Raw genomic sequence first — 15,919 nt, forward strand, 5'->3', positions numbered from 1 at the left:
TCTGCATGAGCAAGTACTGTGCTATCCATAGAGAAATGAGGATTTCTAGCAGGACTTTGTATCCTGGGCAGAGAACAAGGCTGCTTAGATCTGAAGCAAGCTCATTTGGAGTCACTTTACAGATTTCTGTTGGCATTTGTTGCTCTCCTTACCTCACAGGGGTTCAGCAGTGAACCCAGGTGTCCTGAGTCACCATCCAGTGGCTTTTCCTGTGCCTGTCTTGAATCTTGTCTGTAGATGAACATGTGACCTCCTCCACTCCACTTGCAGAGATTTTGTACAAATTAGGACATTGTAGTGGTGCAGTTTGAGCCTGTGCAGCACAGGTCAGTGTAGATTTGAATTAAGTTAGGTGTTTGAACTTCTATCCAATGCAGCAGTACCTGCCCTCTTTACCACAGGCTGTTATTGCAAGTGCTCCCTGCTTTTCCCAGGAGCCTTCTGTATGCCTGGAGCTTATGGCATGCTGTGGCTCATGGGTGTCAGACTCATGGCAGGTAAGTCTGCTCCACTGGTCTCTGTCATCCCTGGGTATCTTTGTCCCAGCCCTTGTTTTGTCTGAGGTTTCTGCAGGCAAGGGTTTCTTGCAGATGCAAGTTAGGTAGGAGGTGCAGTTGTTTTTGCAAAGCTGTAACTACACTAATTATAGCTTAGCAGCTGCCTTATGGAAATGGTACTGCATGTCTCTTCCATATTTTAGTTCACATTTTCTGGCACTGACAAAATAACATACATTTTAGGCAAAAGCTCAGTGGCATTTTAGGCAGTGGCTTAGTGGCAAGTATTATACATTAGCATATCTTGTTTATTTTCTTGTATGCATATTGATACAAAAAGGAATGTAAAAGTGTCTAGATAGTAAGAAAAAGGAACATTGCGTACACTATGAGGGCAGTAACTTTGCCTGAGAAATTCCAACTTACATTTCAACAATGCCTCGAGTTTTGTGGCAAGCCTGAATTTTTCTTTTTGTTTACCAGCCTTAAATGCTAGAAAGTACCAGATGTTTGAAATTGGGAAGTACCATCAAACCTTTTCAAGACACTGGAGCATGAGGGTTGTGTTGTGAAGGTCCCATAGTCACCAATCAATCTTGAAGAAGTAGACTTAGTTTCTACACTGACTTTTAAAATATGCAAGAATGGTGCATTTGAATTTTTGTATAGTGTTTGTGATGAGAAAAAAATCCACTGTACTGTTAGACTCTTTTATGCCTCTGGCCTGTGTGCTACTTTTGCTCTATTTTTATGGCTCCTAGGAGGTTTATCGATGTGTTTATTTATGAGGTCTGTACTATCACTTCCATGAGAATAACCGCAAGCCATGACAAGAAAGTTGCTAATTATCTTGACATCCTATTCCCCACACAAGAAGAGAGCTGGACAGTCACTTTCAGATCTGCTGTCCAGTCACAGATCTCCAGTTTCTAAACTGTTAAGAGTACCACACGTTCCAGGAGCAGGCAGGGCCCCATCAAGCAAAACTGAATGTGATCCTGAGAGCTCACTGGCAAGGACTGGATTACAGTGAGGACAGGAGGCCTGGGGAGCAAGAGGCATAGAGCCACACTACCATGTCTTCTGTTTTGCAAAGTAGCTGTATTCCATGTTGTCTGGATTGGAAGAGATTTCTCCTTGTTTGTCCCCCTCAATAATGCAACTGACAAAGCAAACATTTTTTCAGGTGTCCATGGGAACAGCCCACCACAAAAAGTGATTTAGGCAGCAAGATGCAAAAAGAAGGGTTTTTTATTTTTTTTATTGGATCACACTGTAAGAAACAGCAAGTATGGCTGCTGCAGTAATGATAAAGAAGGGAAAACATAATCTACCCACTGCTAAAAGCATAATTTGTCCCAAAAAGAAAACCTAGAGTGCTGGCTTTGGTCATGGCTGATCTGCAGCAATGCTTCAGGTTCCTGGAGGGAAGCACAGTTCTCCCTCTGAGCTCTGCCCATCTACCTCAGGACAGAAGTCAACCCATTTCAGCACTGAGCTGCCCTCCTACTTGTCAGGGAGGGAATGGAGGCAGCATGTTGCCCACGTTGCTCCAGGGGGGGCTGAGCTGCTGGCTAGCACTGTTCCTGTTTATCTGTCTTCAGGGCTAACTAAGAGGACTGTCTGGGTGTTGGTATCCCCTCACAAGCCAGCCTTACAGCATATTCCTATTTGTAGTGTAGTTTTCAAGTGTTCTGTGCTATCTAAAATAGTTCAGAAAGTCTGTGTGATAGATGGAATCTCTGCAAAAAAATCATAAAATAGATTGCATTTACTTTCCAGGAGCAAATGTAAGTGCAGATTTTTTGGCACAAGACACAGCTTTTGATAGAGTATCTTAATGTTTAAACTGGTTTCTCACACCAGGCTGGCTGCCAAGGTTTAAAAAACACTTAAATTATTTTGGCAGAGATCCCTTCCTAGAACTGGCCGGTTGTTTTTGTAATTATAGAGGCAAGTACACTAGCACTTGGCAAGACTCAACATTTGATAGCAGAGAAGTGGTGTAGTTCTCAGTGGGAGCCATTTTTTAGTTACTCTTTGACAATAAAAGCATGGCTTGCCAGTTTGTTTTAAAGATAATGTGTAACATCCTGGCAACACTATAAATTCAGGGAAGGAGGAGGTAGATTTTTCCTAGAAATCCCAAGATGGTAAGATATGGATCTTGATCTTATGGTGTATAAATATTTTGCTCAGTTTGAAAATAGTTCTTGGGAGCACCAGGCTTAACCCTCAGAATGGCCCCTCCACAGAACATGGGTAGAACAGACTGAGCTGAAAGAAAGGGGACCAGAAGAGAATTCACCTTTGTGTGCACCTCTCTGCTTCACCTTCCTGTAAGATTCTGTTGCACGGGGCACAGAGAATTTAACCTGAGCAATCTGTAGAAAAATGGATGCAAGAAACAGCGCAGAGCAATACATGAAAATGAAAGTGTTCACATATGGGCTGGACCAGAAAAATCAAAGGAAGGGAAAGTTCTTCAAGGCTGGTGCACTGGAAGAGGTGCCTTCCCACCAGGCTGGGTAATGCTGACCAGGTGCAGCTACTGCCCCTGCCTGAAAGCCCAGCCCTGGCTGCCTGCTGAAAGCTGTGCACACTGTGGTGAGAACAGAGCAGGCTGGGCTGTCCTGCACTGCCACGGGCTGAGGGACAGAGGAAATGAAACTGAGGCTTTTCTGAACTCTAAGCACTTTTATTTCAGCGTGATATGTTTGTTTTTTCTTTCAGATTTCAAATGGAGCAACCATAAAAGTCTTCAAAAAGAAGGCAAATACCCGATCAGGTAACAAACTCACTGTGACCCATTTAAACTTTTGTGCAGAATGGTTGGGAATGCAGAGAACTGTGAAAGATTGTATCTTGGTCTACAGGAGGTCAGAGGAATTGGTACTTTGATATAGTTGAGCCAAATGAAGAGCCTTGGCTATGGGCCTCTGGCAGGCACAGTGGGCCTAAAAGGAAGAAAGAAGGCAAAGGAAAGAAGGACAGAAGGGCTTACAGTCCTCAGCAAATGATTGCTTAGAGACAGAGGCTCATAGGCAGGAAAGCAGGACAGGGAAGCCCAGGTGACACAAAGAGAGGGAACAACTCTCTCTCCCTGGTGCCCAGAGCTGTGCATCACAGACATAGTGCTGCACTGTCCAGAAACACGAATGATAAAACCCCCACTGTTTGGTAATTTTCCTTATTCTCTTGAGTGTGTTTCTGAAAGCTTTGACTTCACTGTCTGAACAGCATGTCAGGAGATAAAGGGTGCTTACAGGGGGCCAGTTCATCTCACCTAGCCCTGTGATGCAGGGCTGGTGGATGAGGGTAGAACTTTCTGTAGCCCCTGTGAAGAAACACACTCCTAACATGTGTTTCCTCATCATCAGAGTTAGGAGAGACATGTGTATCTCACTGGCATGGCCTCTCCCTCAGCAAAACTGAGCTTGTCTGTTCCCAGCCACTGCGTTCAAGCCTGACTTCAGTCCACCTGCACTCAGCACTCCTAGAGACTTAAACCCCTGCAATCATCTCATCTTGTCCTCCTTTCAGAGGAGCTGTGATTGCTGCCAGCTTACCCCAGCAGCAGAGAGGATGCTGTAGCTTAGTGGTCCGAGCTACAGCTACAGCACTAGGGAGGTGCACAGAGCCGGTGCATTTCTCAGAGGCTTCCCCCACACTGCAGGCAGGGAAGGGTGACACTGACTCTGCTTGCTTGGCATCTTGGATGCACCCTGCTGCACGGCCCAGAGCCCAGCAGAACTCACAAGCTTGGAGCTGTGTGTTTCATTAATGGCTCTCTGCTTTTGTTGTTTAGATGTGGACTACTCAGATGAACACTGTCATTTGGTGAGTTGAATCATTCCACTGCTAAGTGGTAGATTTAATACTGAGCTGTATTTGGATCTGTGTAATCTCTCTAATCTCTTCATGACAGATTTTACCAGACTCGGAAGCAAACAAAGATGTGAAGGGAGCAGGTCACAAAGGAAAGCAAAAATTCAAAGTGAAAGAAATGTATCTCACAAAACTTCTGTCAACCAAGGTAAACTGTAAAAGCTCTGTTTTGGGGAAGGGCTGATGTTGGCTTGGATAGTTTGGCATAACAGAAATACAAACTAAACCAGAAATTGTTCAGACTTCCTGTGTGTAAATCAAATGTTAAATGAAAAGGTAGCATATAAAAATCACTCCTCTAACTATGGAGAATGATCATTTGCAATGACAGACACATTTTGGGTTTTCTGATGCTAGAGTTCTAAAATTGTCTGATTACACATAGTATCTCCTCAGTAAGCACAACCTTCTTCTCAGGTTAAAGAAAAAAGGTTGGTATTTAACCTATGGAAAGTGAGTTTTACCACAGAGCTCCATAGAGTGAGAATGAGCCCCTCTGGAATGACAGCTTTCAGTCAACAATCTCCTCACTCTGCTCTAGAGTTTGCCCAGCTTAGAGATGACATCTGAAGCCTGAGTTTCACAAGGTACTGCCCACAAAATGAAATAATCTGTTATGGTTTCAGATTAAGCATTCAAAATAACTAGATTAATTTTAAAAGCCAGGTCCTTAGGATTTATAATACAAGTACCTAATTTATACAATATGGATTGCTTAGGAATAAGTCCTGCTCACTCCCTCCAGTAACATCATCTTGTTTCTGACTTACTCCAAATGGTTAGAAAGCTCTTTGCAACAGCACATTGCATAAAATATTAATGGCTGCACAACACTGAACTGTGCAAGAGGCCTGAAGGGATGATGATTATAACCTTCTTGCATTTAAAAATCTATCAATCATGATTTAATTAGCTTGTTGATAGCATCTGAAGTAATTTGGGACAGTCCCCAAAGTGAGAGTGAAGACTGGTCATTTCTCATGACTTGTGAAAACTAACATGAGCCCTCAGGAAATGCTGGAGTAAACCACTAATATCTTACGGGGGAAGACAGAGGTACAGAAGAAAAGAACAGGCTTTTTAGAAATAGGGCTTTTAAAGGGCTTTAAATTAATAATCTCCTTCTGCAAAGTAGGACACTGCCCTGAACAACAGAGCTGTGATATTTGCTGTGAAATTCCTGTCATGATGGGCTGTGCACTAAAGGAAATTGCATCTCACCATCTCTGTCTCTGCTCCCCTCTCTCCCATACGTGCACACAGACACAATCACAGAGTTTACCCCATGAAATGAACTGGCCAGTATTCATCAAGGCCCTGGGATATGATTAAATCCTTCTTGTCAAGAGAAGATTGGGCTGAACTGAGCTTCAGAGCAGATGTGAAGAAATAAAGCACAAAACAGTGTTTTGCTTTGTTTGCCTCTACTTATAAATACGCTGTGGTTATGTCAGTGAGTCCAGCAGCAACCAAACCCTTCCTTTAGTGAACCAAATATCTTCACTTAAGTATCAGAAATATCCACTTTTCAGTTCTTCTCTCTAATATTAGTGTCTTATAGCACCCAAAGCTGTTATCCTAGAATTAGATCAAGTGCCAGAGCCACTTGGCTGTGAAGTGTTGATGAGCACATGTGTTGAGCATGTGTCACAGATGGCACCTGGAAGACCAGTGCTCTAGGAAACTGGCTAAACTGCTTTATTCTCACCTCCTTCTTAAGTCCAGTCACAAATTCCAAATGCTTTTTACAACAGTGGCAACAGTATCCCAAGAGTTGATGTTGTCTTTATTAGCCCGAGTGGTTCTTCCCACGTGTGATTTATCACAGAGTTCACCATGATCCTTCTGTAAGCAGAGCAACAGGACATGTGACATATGGAGGGAGCTCATAGTGATGGATTGTAGTTTCATTTTTGTTACTGTCTTGTTTCCCAATAACCTATGGCCTTGATGTTTGCCACAAACTTGTTGTAATTTCTGTGTGTGGTTCTCTCGGGGCACACACAGCTCTCTGATGTATTCTTTGCTTGTGTAATAGTAACAAAATATTAACTTTGTTACTTTTCAGGTGGCAATTCATTCAGTTGTGGAAAAGCTCTTCAGGAGCATTTGGAGTTTACCCAACAATAAAGCACCTGTTGCCATCAAGTACTTTTTTGACTTTTTGGATGCCCAGGCTGAGAGCAAAAAAATTACTGATCCTGATGTGGTCCACATATGGAAAACCAACAGGTATGCCCACGGGATATATGCAGGGGTGCATGTGCTTTCTGAAAATGTACTTGCAAAAATGAAATATGTCAGGTGTGATCAGAAGAATAAGATTTTGGCATGTCTGGGAATAAGATGGGGTTTGGCTTTGTGGATAACAGCAACTTTAGTGTATTGATTTAATACAACACAAACCACCAGAGCTTCCAGGTCTGTGCAGCCTGCACACCGACTTCATGCTCTGTAAGAAGTAGCTGCAGATTGAGAGCATTATTTGAAGCTGGGTGCCTGACAGATGTGTTTGCTCTGTAGCCTTTGTTCCCTGACCCCTTTTGTAGTCTGAAGAAGCAGCCAGGAATGTGCTTTGTTCCATGAGTGCAGTTGCAATTAAGGACCATTTTAAAGCAGTAGTGCTACTTGAGTGGTTGATTTTAAAGATGTTTGTTCTTTCTCCTGTCTAGCCTTCCTCTTCGCTTCTGGGTGAACATACTGAAGAATCCCCAGTTTGTCTTTGACATCAAGAAGACTTCACACATAGATGGCTGTTTGTCTGTAATTGCACAAGCCTTCATGGATGCCTTTTCTCTCGCAGAACAGACACTGGGGAAGGTAATGCTGCCCCTCCAGTCTTCTAGTACTTTCTCAAGCAATGTCTTTTTCAACTGTATAATGATTAAGATGATGAAATCCTGGATCTGCTGATATTGGGGGCAGAATTGTCAGGGGCCTAATTAAACTGGGTTTTCATTCCTCGTTGCTCTGTCTCTTGAGACTGAAAAATTCACCAGTAGACAGATACAGCTATGAGAATGCCTTATTTATAGTTAACTGCTGCTTGTTTTCTCTGCAGTTCAGTTCTGCAGAGTGTGTTTACACAACAGGTGGCAGAAGATGGAAATTGTCAAGTTCTAATGAAGTTTTAAACAAAGGTCTTCAAAGTATTCACATTATTTGATAAGTAGTCCAAATTTTGTCTGCCACACACCAGTGTGCAGAAAACACACACAATAAGCTAGTGGAAGCTGTAAGAATACTGAAAGACCTCTGAAGTTTGAAACAGTTCCTTTCACATATATTAGCTGCTCCCTTTTTATATGCAAAATTATTTGCTGGAGCAACAAGTTCAGGAATCTTACATTCAAAAACTCTTTAGGATAGTGTCCAGAACTCTGGGGATCAAAATTACTTCCTTTTCCCCCAGGGTATTTCCCTTTTCTTTGGACCAAAGCAGAAAGCTTTTGTTCAGGCTCATACTACCAAGAAAAGCAGGCTAGAAACTTTTTAGCCTAAAAGAATTTATATTAAAATGGACTAATTTCCTATGTGATCTAATCCAAATGCTCATCTGTTAAAGGTAAATAGCAATTAATGTGCTTATTTATGTTACTTTAGGAGTGAAGTATCATAAATTAAAGCTAATCACATCACTTCCTTGATGGAAAAACTGCAAATGAGCATGGTTGTTAGGTTTCTGTGCTTAACATCCACTGTGCAGAATTGTTGCAACAACAATTCCTGTTAGCTGTTTGAAAAGAAGTGCTGAAACCTGATAAAGGTTTGCAATGCAGCAAACATCTTGTGACCTTTTAGTACTAAAATGTATTTACTTTCATGATTTTTAGGCTTTTATCTTGAAGCATATTTTAGCCATTTAGAAAACAAACATTTCAATTACTTCATCACACATTGGAAGCAGTGGTGACAAGATAACACATGGTTATGTCATTTACTGCCCAGAGCTTAAACAGGAAACTACCAGCCCCACTTTTGCAGCCTGAAAATCAGTTTTCCAGGTGGGGCTTTGGCTCCAATCACAGGCATCAGCACTTATTTCCTTATATGAGCCTAAAGCTCCTGGATAGGTTAATGCTGACCTGGGTTGTTGAAGTCCTAGGGTGAAGAAAAATCCCTTTGGCTGTGCTTGTCTGGCAGTCAGCTCTCCATGCTCTCAAACCCCTGAGGGAAAGGAGTTGTAGGGACCAAAGAGATTTATGGGAACCTCTGCCAGGACAACATCTAACAAGACTCTGGTGTGTCACTGCCAGGGAACTTTCCTTTCAGCAGTACTGCTGAATCCTGTATGTAAATTGGGCTTTGGCCTAGGACTCTTTGTTTCAGCTTTCATAATCTTTCAGATCTAGGGACCTGTAAGGAGGAAGTGAGAAAGAAAAATATGTCTGAGGGACAAAAAGTCATCAATCCTGGTGTCAATAGAAATAATTACATGGCAATTGTCATGAAACACAATACACTATTAGTGAGATCCTGCCTCTGGTTTGCATCTTTGTTTCATAATCTTGGTTCCTTGCATATAACCACAGCAAAGAAAAATGAGTCACACAGACACAATTAGATGCAATTAACCGTGTGGAGGTGGAACCTTAGGAAATCTGTGCTGTGAAAAGTTAAAAGGCTTCAATTTTTTCTTTTAAGGAAGCACCAACAAACAAACTTCTCTATGCTAAAGACATTCCTCTCTACAAGAAGGAGGTGAAAGCATACTACAAAGCCATCAGGGATCTGCCTCCATTGACCACTGCAGAGGTTGAAGAATTTCTAGCTCAGGAATCTAAGGTATGGTTGAGAAGCAGCAACTTCATTTGCTTTCATGTTAAGTTGTGTTTGGTTTTTTTTGTTCTTTGTTTTGTTTTGTTTTTTAAAGGAGAAGTATCTAACCAAAACTGTTGTCTGTTTTAGAAACATGAAAATGAATTTAATGAGAAAGTGGCCTTGTCTGAAATCTACAAATACATAGTGAAATACTATGATGAGGTAAGCACATCTGCAATTTGGGGTAACACCAGGGCTGGGCTGCTGTGCAGCCTGCGGGTGCCACTGCCAAGGCAGCCCCTCCTGCATGCAGCCGTGGCTGCTGCTGAGCTCTGAGGGACTGGAGCAGCGCAGCCCCAGGGCCGCTGCAGCCCCCATCCCTCCGAGGGCACAGGCCAAAGGTTTGTCAGTGCACCTTTACTGTCACTGCTGTATTGCACAGAGTCAGCAGCGGTAACATTTTCCCTGCAGTTTTGAGGAAGTTCCTATATAGCTGAGGCTTCTTGCTTTACTGTGTTTGCAGAGTCTCTGCAAATGCCTGTCACAACTCGTGTGCACGCGCTCCATTTCCCTGGAGGTTCAGAAATCAGATTAGACTGTAGCACCAGGGCTCTCATTTTAACAGCCAGTGCAAACACCTCGGTGGAGCACACAGCCTTAAAGCAAGAGGTGTCTGCTCCTTTCCCATCATAGCTGTCTTAATGCTCTCCTCTAATAGTCTTTCTCTTAAAAAGAAGCAGCTATAGTTTCCAGTCCCTGCTATTACTAACAAAAGAAATCTTTTCTCAGCTGAAAGTACTTAGTCACAGGCTACCTCTAAGCTGCTTTCTAAGAAAATCCCTGTCCTCCACTTTGCATGATAGGATTCTCCACTCCATTTTGTTCAGCATCCTTAACAGAGGCTGCGTGTGCCTGTGCAGGGACTCAGATAAGAGGCAGCTGGGGTGTGTTGCCTGAAGGCCTCCTTATGCTTCCAGCAGGTTGTCTGGGTTTCCCAGCAACCAGGCCTTTCTCTCTTTCATCCTCAGCAGCGCAGCACCAGCACTTGGTGTAGTCATCCAGCTCTCAGTCAGTCACCTGTTAGCTGGCTTACCACTTCTGATCTCTAACATCCCAAATTACCTGGATTCAGCATCACATCTTGGTCTCTTGAAACAAGCTTAGGATGATACTCAAAATGGCATCATTCTTTATTAAGCTTATTAAAATGATTGATACGGGAGAATTCAGTCTACTTTCTAGTCTTAGTGCCCATTTTTGCTTTTTTGAAGCTAGTACTGGCTAAATATAGCCCATCCTTAGAAGGAAATCTTCCCTCTGCTCTTCCCCCTCTGGCTTTTGACTGGGAGCAGCTAAATCTCTTTGTTTACTGAGACCTGTCCCTGTGTAGCATTGCCAGCAGATATTTCAGACAGCAGTAGTACTCCATTCTATCACCTGGGCCAGAGCCAAGTGGGTGAGTTAGAGGAAAAGAGACAGTTTATTGTCCTCAGCTTATAGGGCAGAGGAAGAGAAATAAAATATCACTTGCAAATCTTTTGTAGGGTAAAAGCTGGAGCACTGGCCTTGCCTTGCACTCTGAGAGATGAGCATGTGTTGGGTTTGTTTTGGATTTTTTTTTGCTTGGCTCAGTCATTCTTTTGTGGAAGTGTTGCAAATCCTGTGATCAGAATGACTTGAAGGGAAAACTACCAAAATAAAGTGTTAAAGTTGGAAAAGAATGTTTACAGATAGGCAGGCACTCAATGCATTTTTCTGTCAGTAGTTGTTAGAGTACAGAAAAGCAGGCTTTGAAAAATAGTAAGTAAAATAAGCAAAATAAGCATTAAAAAATTTATTCTCTCTTTTGCTAATTGTTAACAGATTGTCAGCAAACTCGAGCGAGAACGGGGGTTTGAAGAAGTCCAGAAACAGCTCCAGCAAGTAAAAGCCTTATTTGATGAAAAGAAAAAATGCAAATGGCATTGAGCAGAGCACTGACTCACAGCATCACTGTGGGGGATTTTACATTAGCGCTACTGCTCCCAAAACTGTTTTGACTGACTTTATGTACAGGGTTTGAAACATTTGGACACTCTTCTCCACTCTGACCATTCCACGTAATCTACGATTGGGAATGAAGTATGGGCATGGTTACATATTCACACAGGGGCATGTGAAAGTGAACCTAATGTTGGCAGGGTCAGCATTTTTAGGTACTTGAGCACACATAACCCTTTGTTTCAAAAATACCTTCTAGTAAGCTTTTTGCTTGCTTTAAAATAAGGACATAGAAGATGTGCAAAATACACTGTAAGTTCAGAGTTGCCCACGTGAACTTGCAAGTTGCTTACCTCTTTTTTTTAAGAGAAAAAGCTGATGTTTCGCCACATCCTTTCAGCAGCTTGGCAAACTGTGAGAGTGAGAATACGGGTCAGCTGCAATTTCCTTCCTTCCAGTCAAATGTTCGCTAATTCCTGTTCAGAAAAAATAAACCACCAAAAATACAAACAAACAAAAAGAAAAAGAAAAAAAAAGAAAAAAAAAGAAAAAAAGAAAACCACCAAAACAAAACAAACAAACAAAAAAAAAACCAAACAAAAAAACCCCAGCCCCAAACACATCAAAAATCCCAACAACAACCTGGCACCAAAGTGACACTTCGGATAAGTGTGTTTAGCAGACACAGTGGATCTGAGGTTGGAACGCCAAATGCCACATGCAGGACTTATCTTTGTCAGGTTAGAAATTCCATGTCCAAAGTGAAGCGAACCACTGCGGGGAAGAGGTGAGGGGAGGCTTTTGGAGAAGGGCATTCAGCCACCATCAGTCTGTGTTTACATTTTTGACCTTTCCATCCTTAAATAAGCTGTGAAACACTTGTAAGCAGCTTCACAGCTGAAACTGCACTGCATCAGGACACTTGTGATTTGATGAAGCAGCTGCCAATGGCTGCACTTTGGTGCACAAACCTGTACTCAGGTGCATGATCAGCCCATGCATCAGTGCTGATGGTCCTGGCCAGCCTTGCCATCTGTGTACAAGGGCCTCACAGACCTAAAGCCAGCATGTGGGGGGCAGGTCAAAGGTTGGTTTAATCATATTTAAGAACAGGAAGACTGGGGTTTGAGACTGGGGTTGGGAGGGGTAACTGTCTGCCTTAGTCTGGCTGGGGTTTTTTGAGGCTTGGCTGTTTCGGAAGGAAGGTGTCCATTACACTTGCATTGGTGGGTAAAGTCGGCCCATCTGGAAGGCAGGGCCATGGCTGTGCTGCTGGGATGAGGCTGGTGCAGAGGCTTCTGAGCAAAGCCACAGAGGAGCAGCTGTGGCTCCAGCTCTGCTGCAGCACCAGCACAACCCTACCCCTCTATGAGAGAGCTGGAATGGTTTGTCAGCCTGGACTCTGCTTCAGTCACAGGAGGCACGTTCTGAGGCTGTCACGTGCCCTTTGATTTGAGGTAGGGCATTCATGACAAGGAGATACATTTCCATACATTTCTGGAGGGATCCACCACTGGAGGTGAGTGGTGTAGCACAGTGGCCCATGGGAGAGGGAAGAGCTGTCACCTGCCTTGGCAGTAAGAAAGGAGCCATGGGCTGTGAATGGCACAGGTGGCCCAGGTTTGGTACAGAAAGCCAGTGCTGGGACTGTGAGCAGCCAGAGGTGGCTGCACTGGGTTCCCAGGCAGCGGAGGGTCACAGGGTGCGGAGTTGGAGCCCCAGAGCTCGGTGCTAATTTCGCCTGCTCTGGTCACAAAGGCAGCTGGCCCGAGGCACAATCCCAGTGGCAGAAGCAAGGCAGGCTGTTAATGTGGAGAAAAGCAAACACAAAAACACGGTCCTGCTGCTCTGCCCGCTCCCTACCATGTGATTGCACAAGTTGTTCCTCTTGCATACCAGAGAGGGCAGCCACCAACCAACCCATACTGTGATGGCTTTGTTGGTTTTTTTTTTTAATTCAAGTCTTACACTTGCTATTAAGTTTACACTTTATACTTGATGGAATGTATGGCTTTGTTCAGGACACTGCACTACAGTGTTGCAGTGCTTTCAGCAGTTCTCTGCCTGGCACAATGTATTTTGATAAGTTCAATTTTATTGGAAAAAACCCCACCCACCTCTAACCTATCTTGCCCTCTGTCCTAAAAGAGTGGACCATGGCTTGACTAGCACTTAAGCTTGGGATACCTGCACGTAAGGGCTTGATTTTTATTGTTCTTAATCTAACCTTTTAACAGCAGCATCAAATAAATAGAAAAAGCACAGTAATTGATACTGAAGGGGAGGCAGGAGCGGATTTCGCTTTCCAGTTAGTTCTCTTCTACTTCAGGTGTTTGCTGGCAGTGCATTCAAATGAACTGTGATAATTTTGTTCAACAGTAACCTTCTGTACAGGCAGAAAAAACAACTTCAACATTTCTGCTTGAAAAGCTGTAAAATATAATCTGTTTGCGTGGGTCTGATCCTGTGAACTTCACTATATGTGTTTATATTGATGAGGAAATGAAAATCAGTCCTATTCTGTATTTGTACTACTGCTTGTTTGCTACAATAGCTTTAATGATTTCTAGAGATTAAGTATGTGTTGAAGCAGGCCCTGTAGCATTACCTACAGCCTGGAATAGGATTATTGCCTTTTATTCAAGCCTCCTAAACAGCGTCACTCTGTTAGTAAACCATTTTTAAGTCATACTGGGACTCTGTAACCCATCAAGTGGATCTCACTAAGTGATGTGAAGTATAATTAAGTGATTGTGGCTCTTTTGGTAGGTTTGGGTCAGCACACAAAACATTGGCACACCTTCTGTATCTGCAATTTGCCATTACTGTCACACAGAGAAAAAGAACCACCTCTGACTATTATGGGTATTATGGCAACACAACAGTTCTAATCGCATCCTCAGAAATGAAAATGAACTTCTCTTCAACTTACTTTCCCATGTTTACAGGCAAACTGCTATGGCAAACAGCGTGTTTCTAACACTAGCTTACAGAGCATTATTTTGCAGTCATCTAGTTTGAAGTCAAATCTTACTAATGTGTAAAGTAATTCCTGTTGTACAGAAGTTAATCTGTTGTTTAAAATGAATGGTTTAAAAAAGTGCAAAAGACAAATACATGTTGGTGTTTGTATGGGTTTATCTAGAATAAAAGCATTTGGAGGTTAGTTTGATTGTGTACTTTAAAATGGTTACAAGAAACCAAACAGCTGGTAACCATGCAAGGTCATGTAAGGAATGGAGTGTAAGACACAGAGCGGCATCAGATGAGAAGCAGTGCTGCAGCCCCAGCCCTGCAGGACAGAGCCACGCAGCTCAGCACAGCACACTTCCATCGCACTGAAACTGGGACAAAGAAGAACAGGAAGGTACAATATAACTTCTGGTCATGCTGGGGAGGGAGGCACTGGTCTAAACTCCAGCAGCTGCTGAGCAGTGACCACCTGCAGAGTCTGAATGGAGGGGGATTCCCTGGGCTGGAGGATTCCCAGCTGCCTTCCCACCTGTGGGAAGCAGCAAGAGGCCAGGGACAGGCTGATTGTGCAGTGCCTGCAACACCTCCACACAGACTTCAGGATTTTCACTTCAACTGCATCACTTAAAGGGTCTGAGGGTGATGATACTTTTAAAAAACTAAACATGTTAAAAAGGATAATAACCCAATAATCCTTCTCTCAGGAGAACATGCTTAAGAGACAGGAAATAAGCTTGCACACAAAAAGAGGCCAACTGGGAAAGGAAGCCCACAGACCAGGTGCTGACCATCATTCCTCCTCCTGCTATTACCCTTTTCCTGCCCTTCAAGTCTTACCTGGTTTGCATACACCTCCCCTGCCCCCTGATATCAGGGAGCACCTTGCTGACACATCTGCAGCTGGGGACAGAAACACGAAGCTGAAGACAGCTGATCTTTGCAACCCTTCAGTGCTGGTAGATGCTGGTGACCATTGCATTTGGCAAAGCTGGCTCAGGCACAGAGAGTTACTTTGTACAAGTTCATACTGCAGGAGGCAGCAGAAATAATTCCTGTTACTTCAAAAAGCTACACTGTTTTCCTCAGAGAAGTTTAACTAATTTCCCAAGAATGCAAAGCCCTGGTTTAGGAACCGTATTCCCTAATTTAGTTCTCCCACTGACACACTGGAAACCATGCTCTGCTCTCCCACTGCCTCACCTCCCCTCTGCTGGGACAGGATGGAGAGGAGAATTGGAGGCAGAAAAAGCAAAGATCACGAGATCTTTACTCATGAAGAAGAGTAAGAACAACTTACTGGAAACAGCAATGAGATACAAAAATGATCAGTAACAGCAACAGTACTAGTGACAGAGGGTAGAAGGGAGGCACATTTACACATGGCTGGTCACTACACGGAGCCTGGCATGCTACATGACCCAGAAGGAACCCCTGACCCTGGAAAATGAATAACCCCAGCTCACAGCCACAGCCCCCTGCCCCTGAGTACTACAAAAATTAACCCTGTCCTGGTTAGAACCAAGACAAATCCTTATACTTACACACTATGGAAAGTGAAAAATGCAGCCTCTGGAGAACTGAGTCGATGCTGGTGTCATTCTTTCACTATTCCTACAGTCTAACAGCAATACTCAATAACCTATTACAAGGGATTGCACAGTGTATTCTCACTGTCCCATGTTTTTGTTGCAGTATTTTGAAAACAAGAACAACAACCACAAACCAAATACAAACAAACAAAACCTAGAAAAAAATTCCTCCAGTTCCAGGAAAATCATCATTATTGGATTATCAGGTAAAAACATTTAGATAAATAATTG

At 43.1% G+C, this 15,919-nt stretch overlaps 1 protein-coding gene across 1 annotated transcript in view; it reads left to right on the forward strand.

Annotated features, from left to right (window-relative positions):
• The window catches only part of PLXNC1 (plexin C1), a 70,495-nt gene extending 56,203 nt beyond the window's left edge, over positions 1-14,292 (forward strand). Inside the window, exons 24-31 of the mRNA XM_064419734.1 lie at positions 3,231-3,285; positions 4,306-4,337; positions 4,426-4,533; positions 6,454-6,617; positions 7,058-7,205; positions 9,030-9,170; positions 9,294-9,368; positions 11,010-14,292. Coding sequence (XP_064275804.1) covers positions 3,231-3,285; positions 4,306-4,337; positions 4,426-4,533; positions 6,454-6,617; positions 7,058-7,205; positions 9,030-9,170; positions 9,294-9,368; positions 11,010-11,114 — 828 coding nt within the window. The 3' untranslated portion in view covers positions 11,115-14,292. The remainder of the gene's footprint in view (positions 1-3,230; positions 3,286-4,305; positions 4,338-4,425; positions 4,534-6,453; positions 6,618-7,057; positions 7,206-9,029; positions 9,171-9,293; positions 9,369-11,009) is intronic.
• Positions 14,293-15,919: the final 1,627 nt, after the last annotated feature.

This window comes from Passer domesticus, chromosome 5 (genome assembly GCF_036417665.1).
Source record: "Passer domesticus isolate bPasDom1 chromosome 5, bPasDom1.hap1, whole genome shotgun sequence".
NCBI classification, from domain to species: domain Eukaryota; kingdom Metazoa; phylum Chordata; class Aves; order Passeriformes; family Passeridae; genus Passer; species Passer domesticus.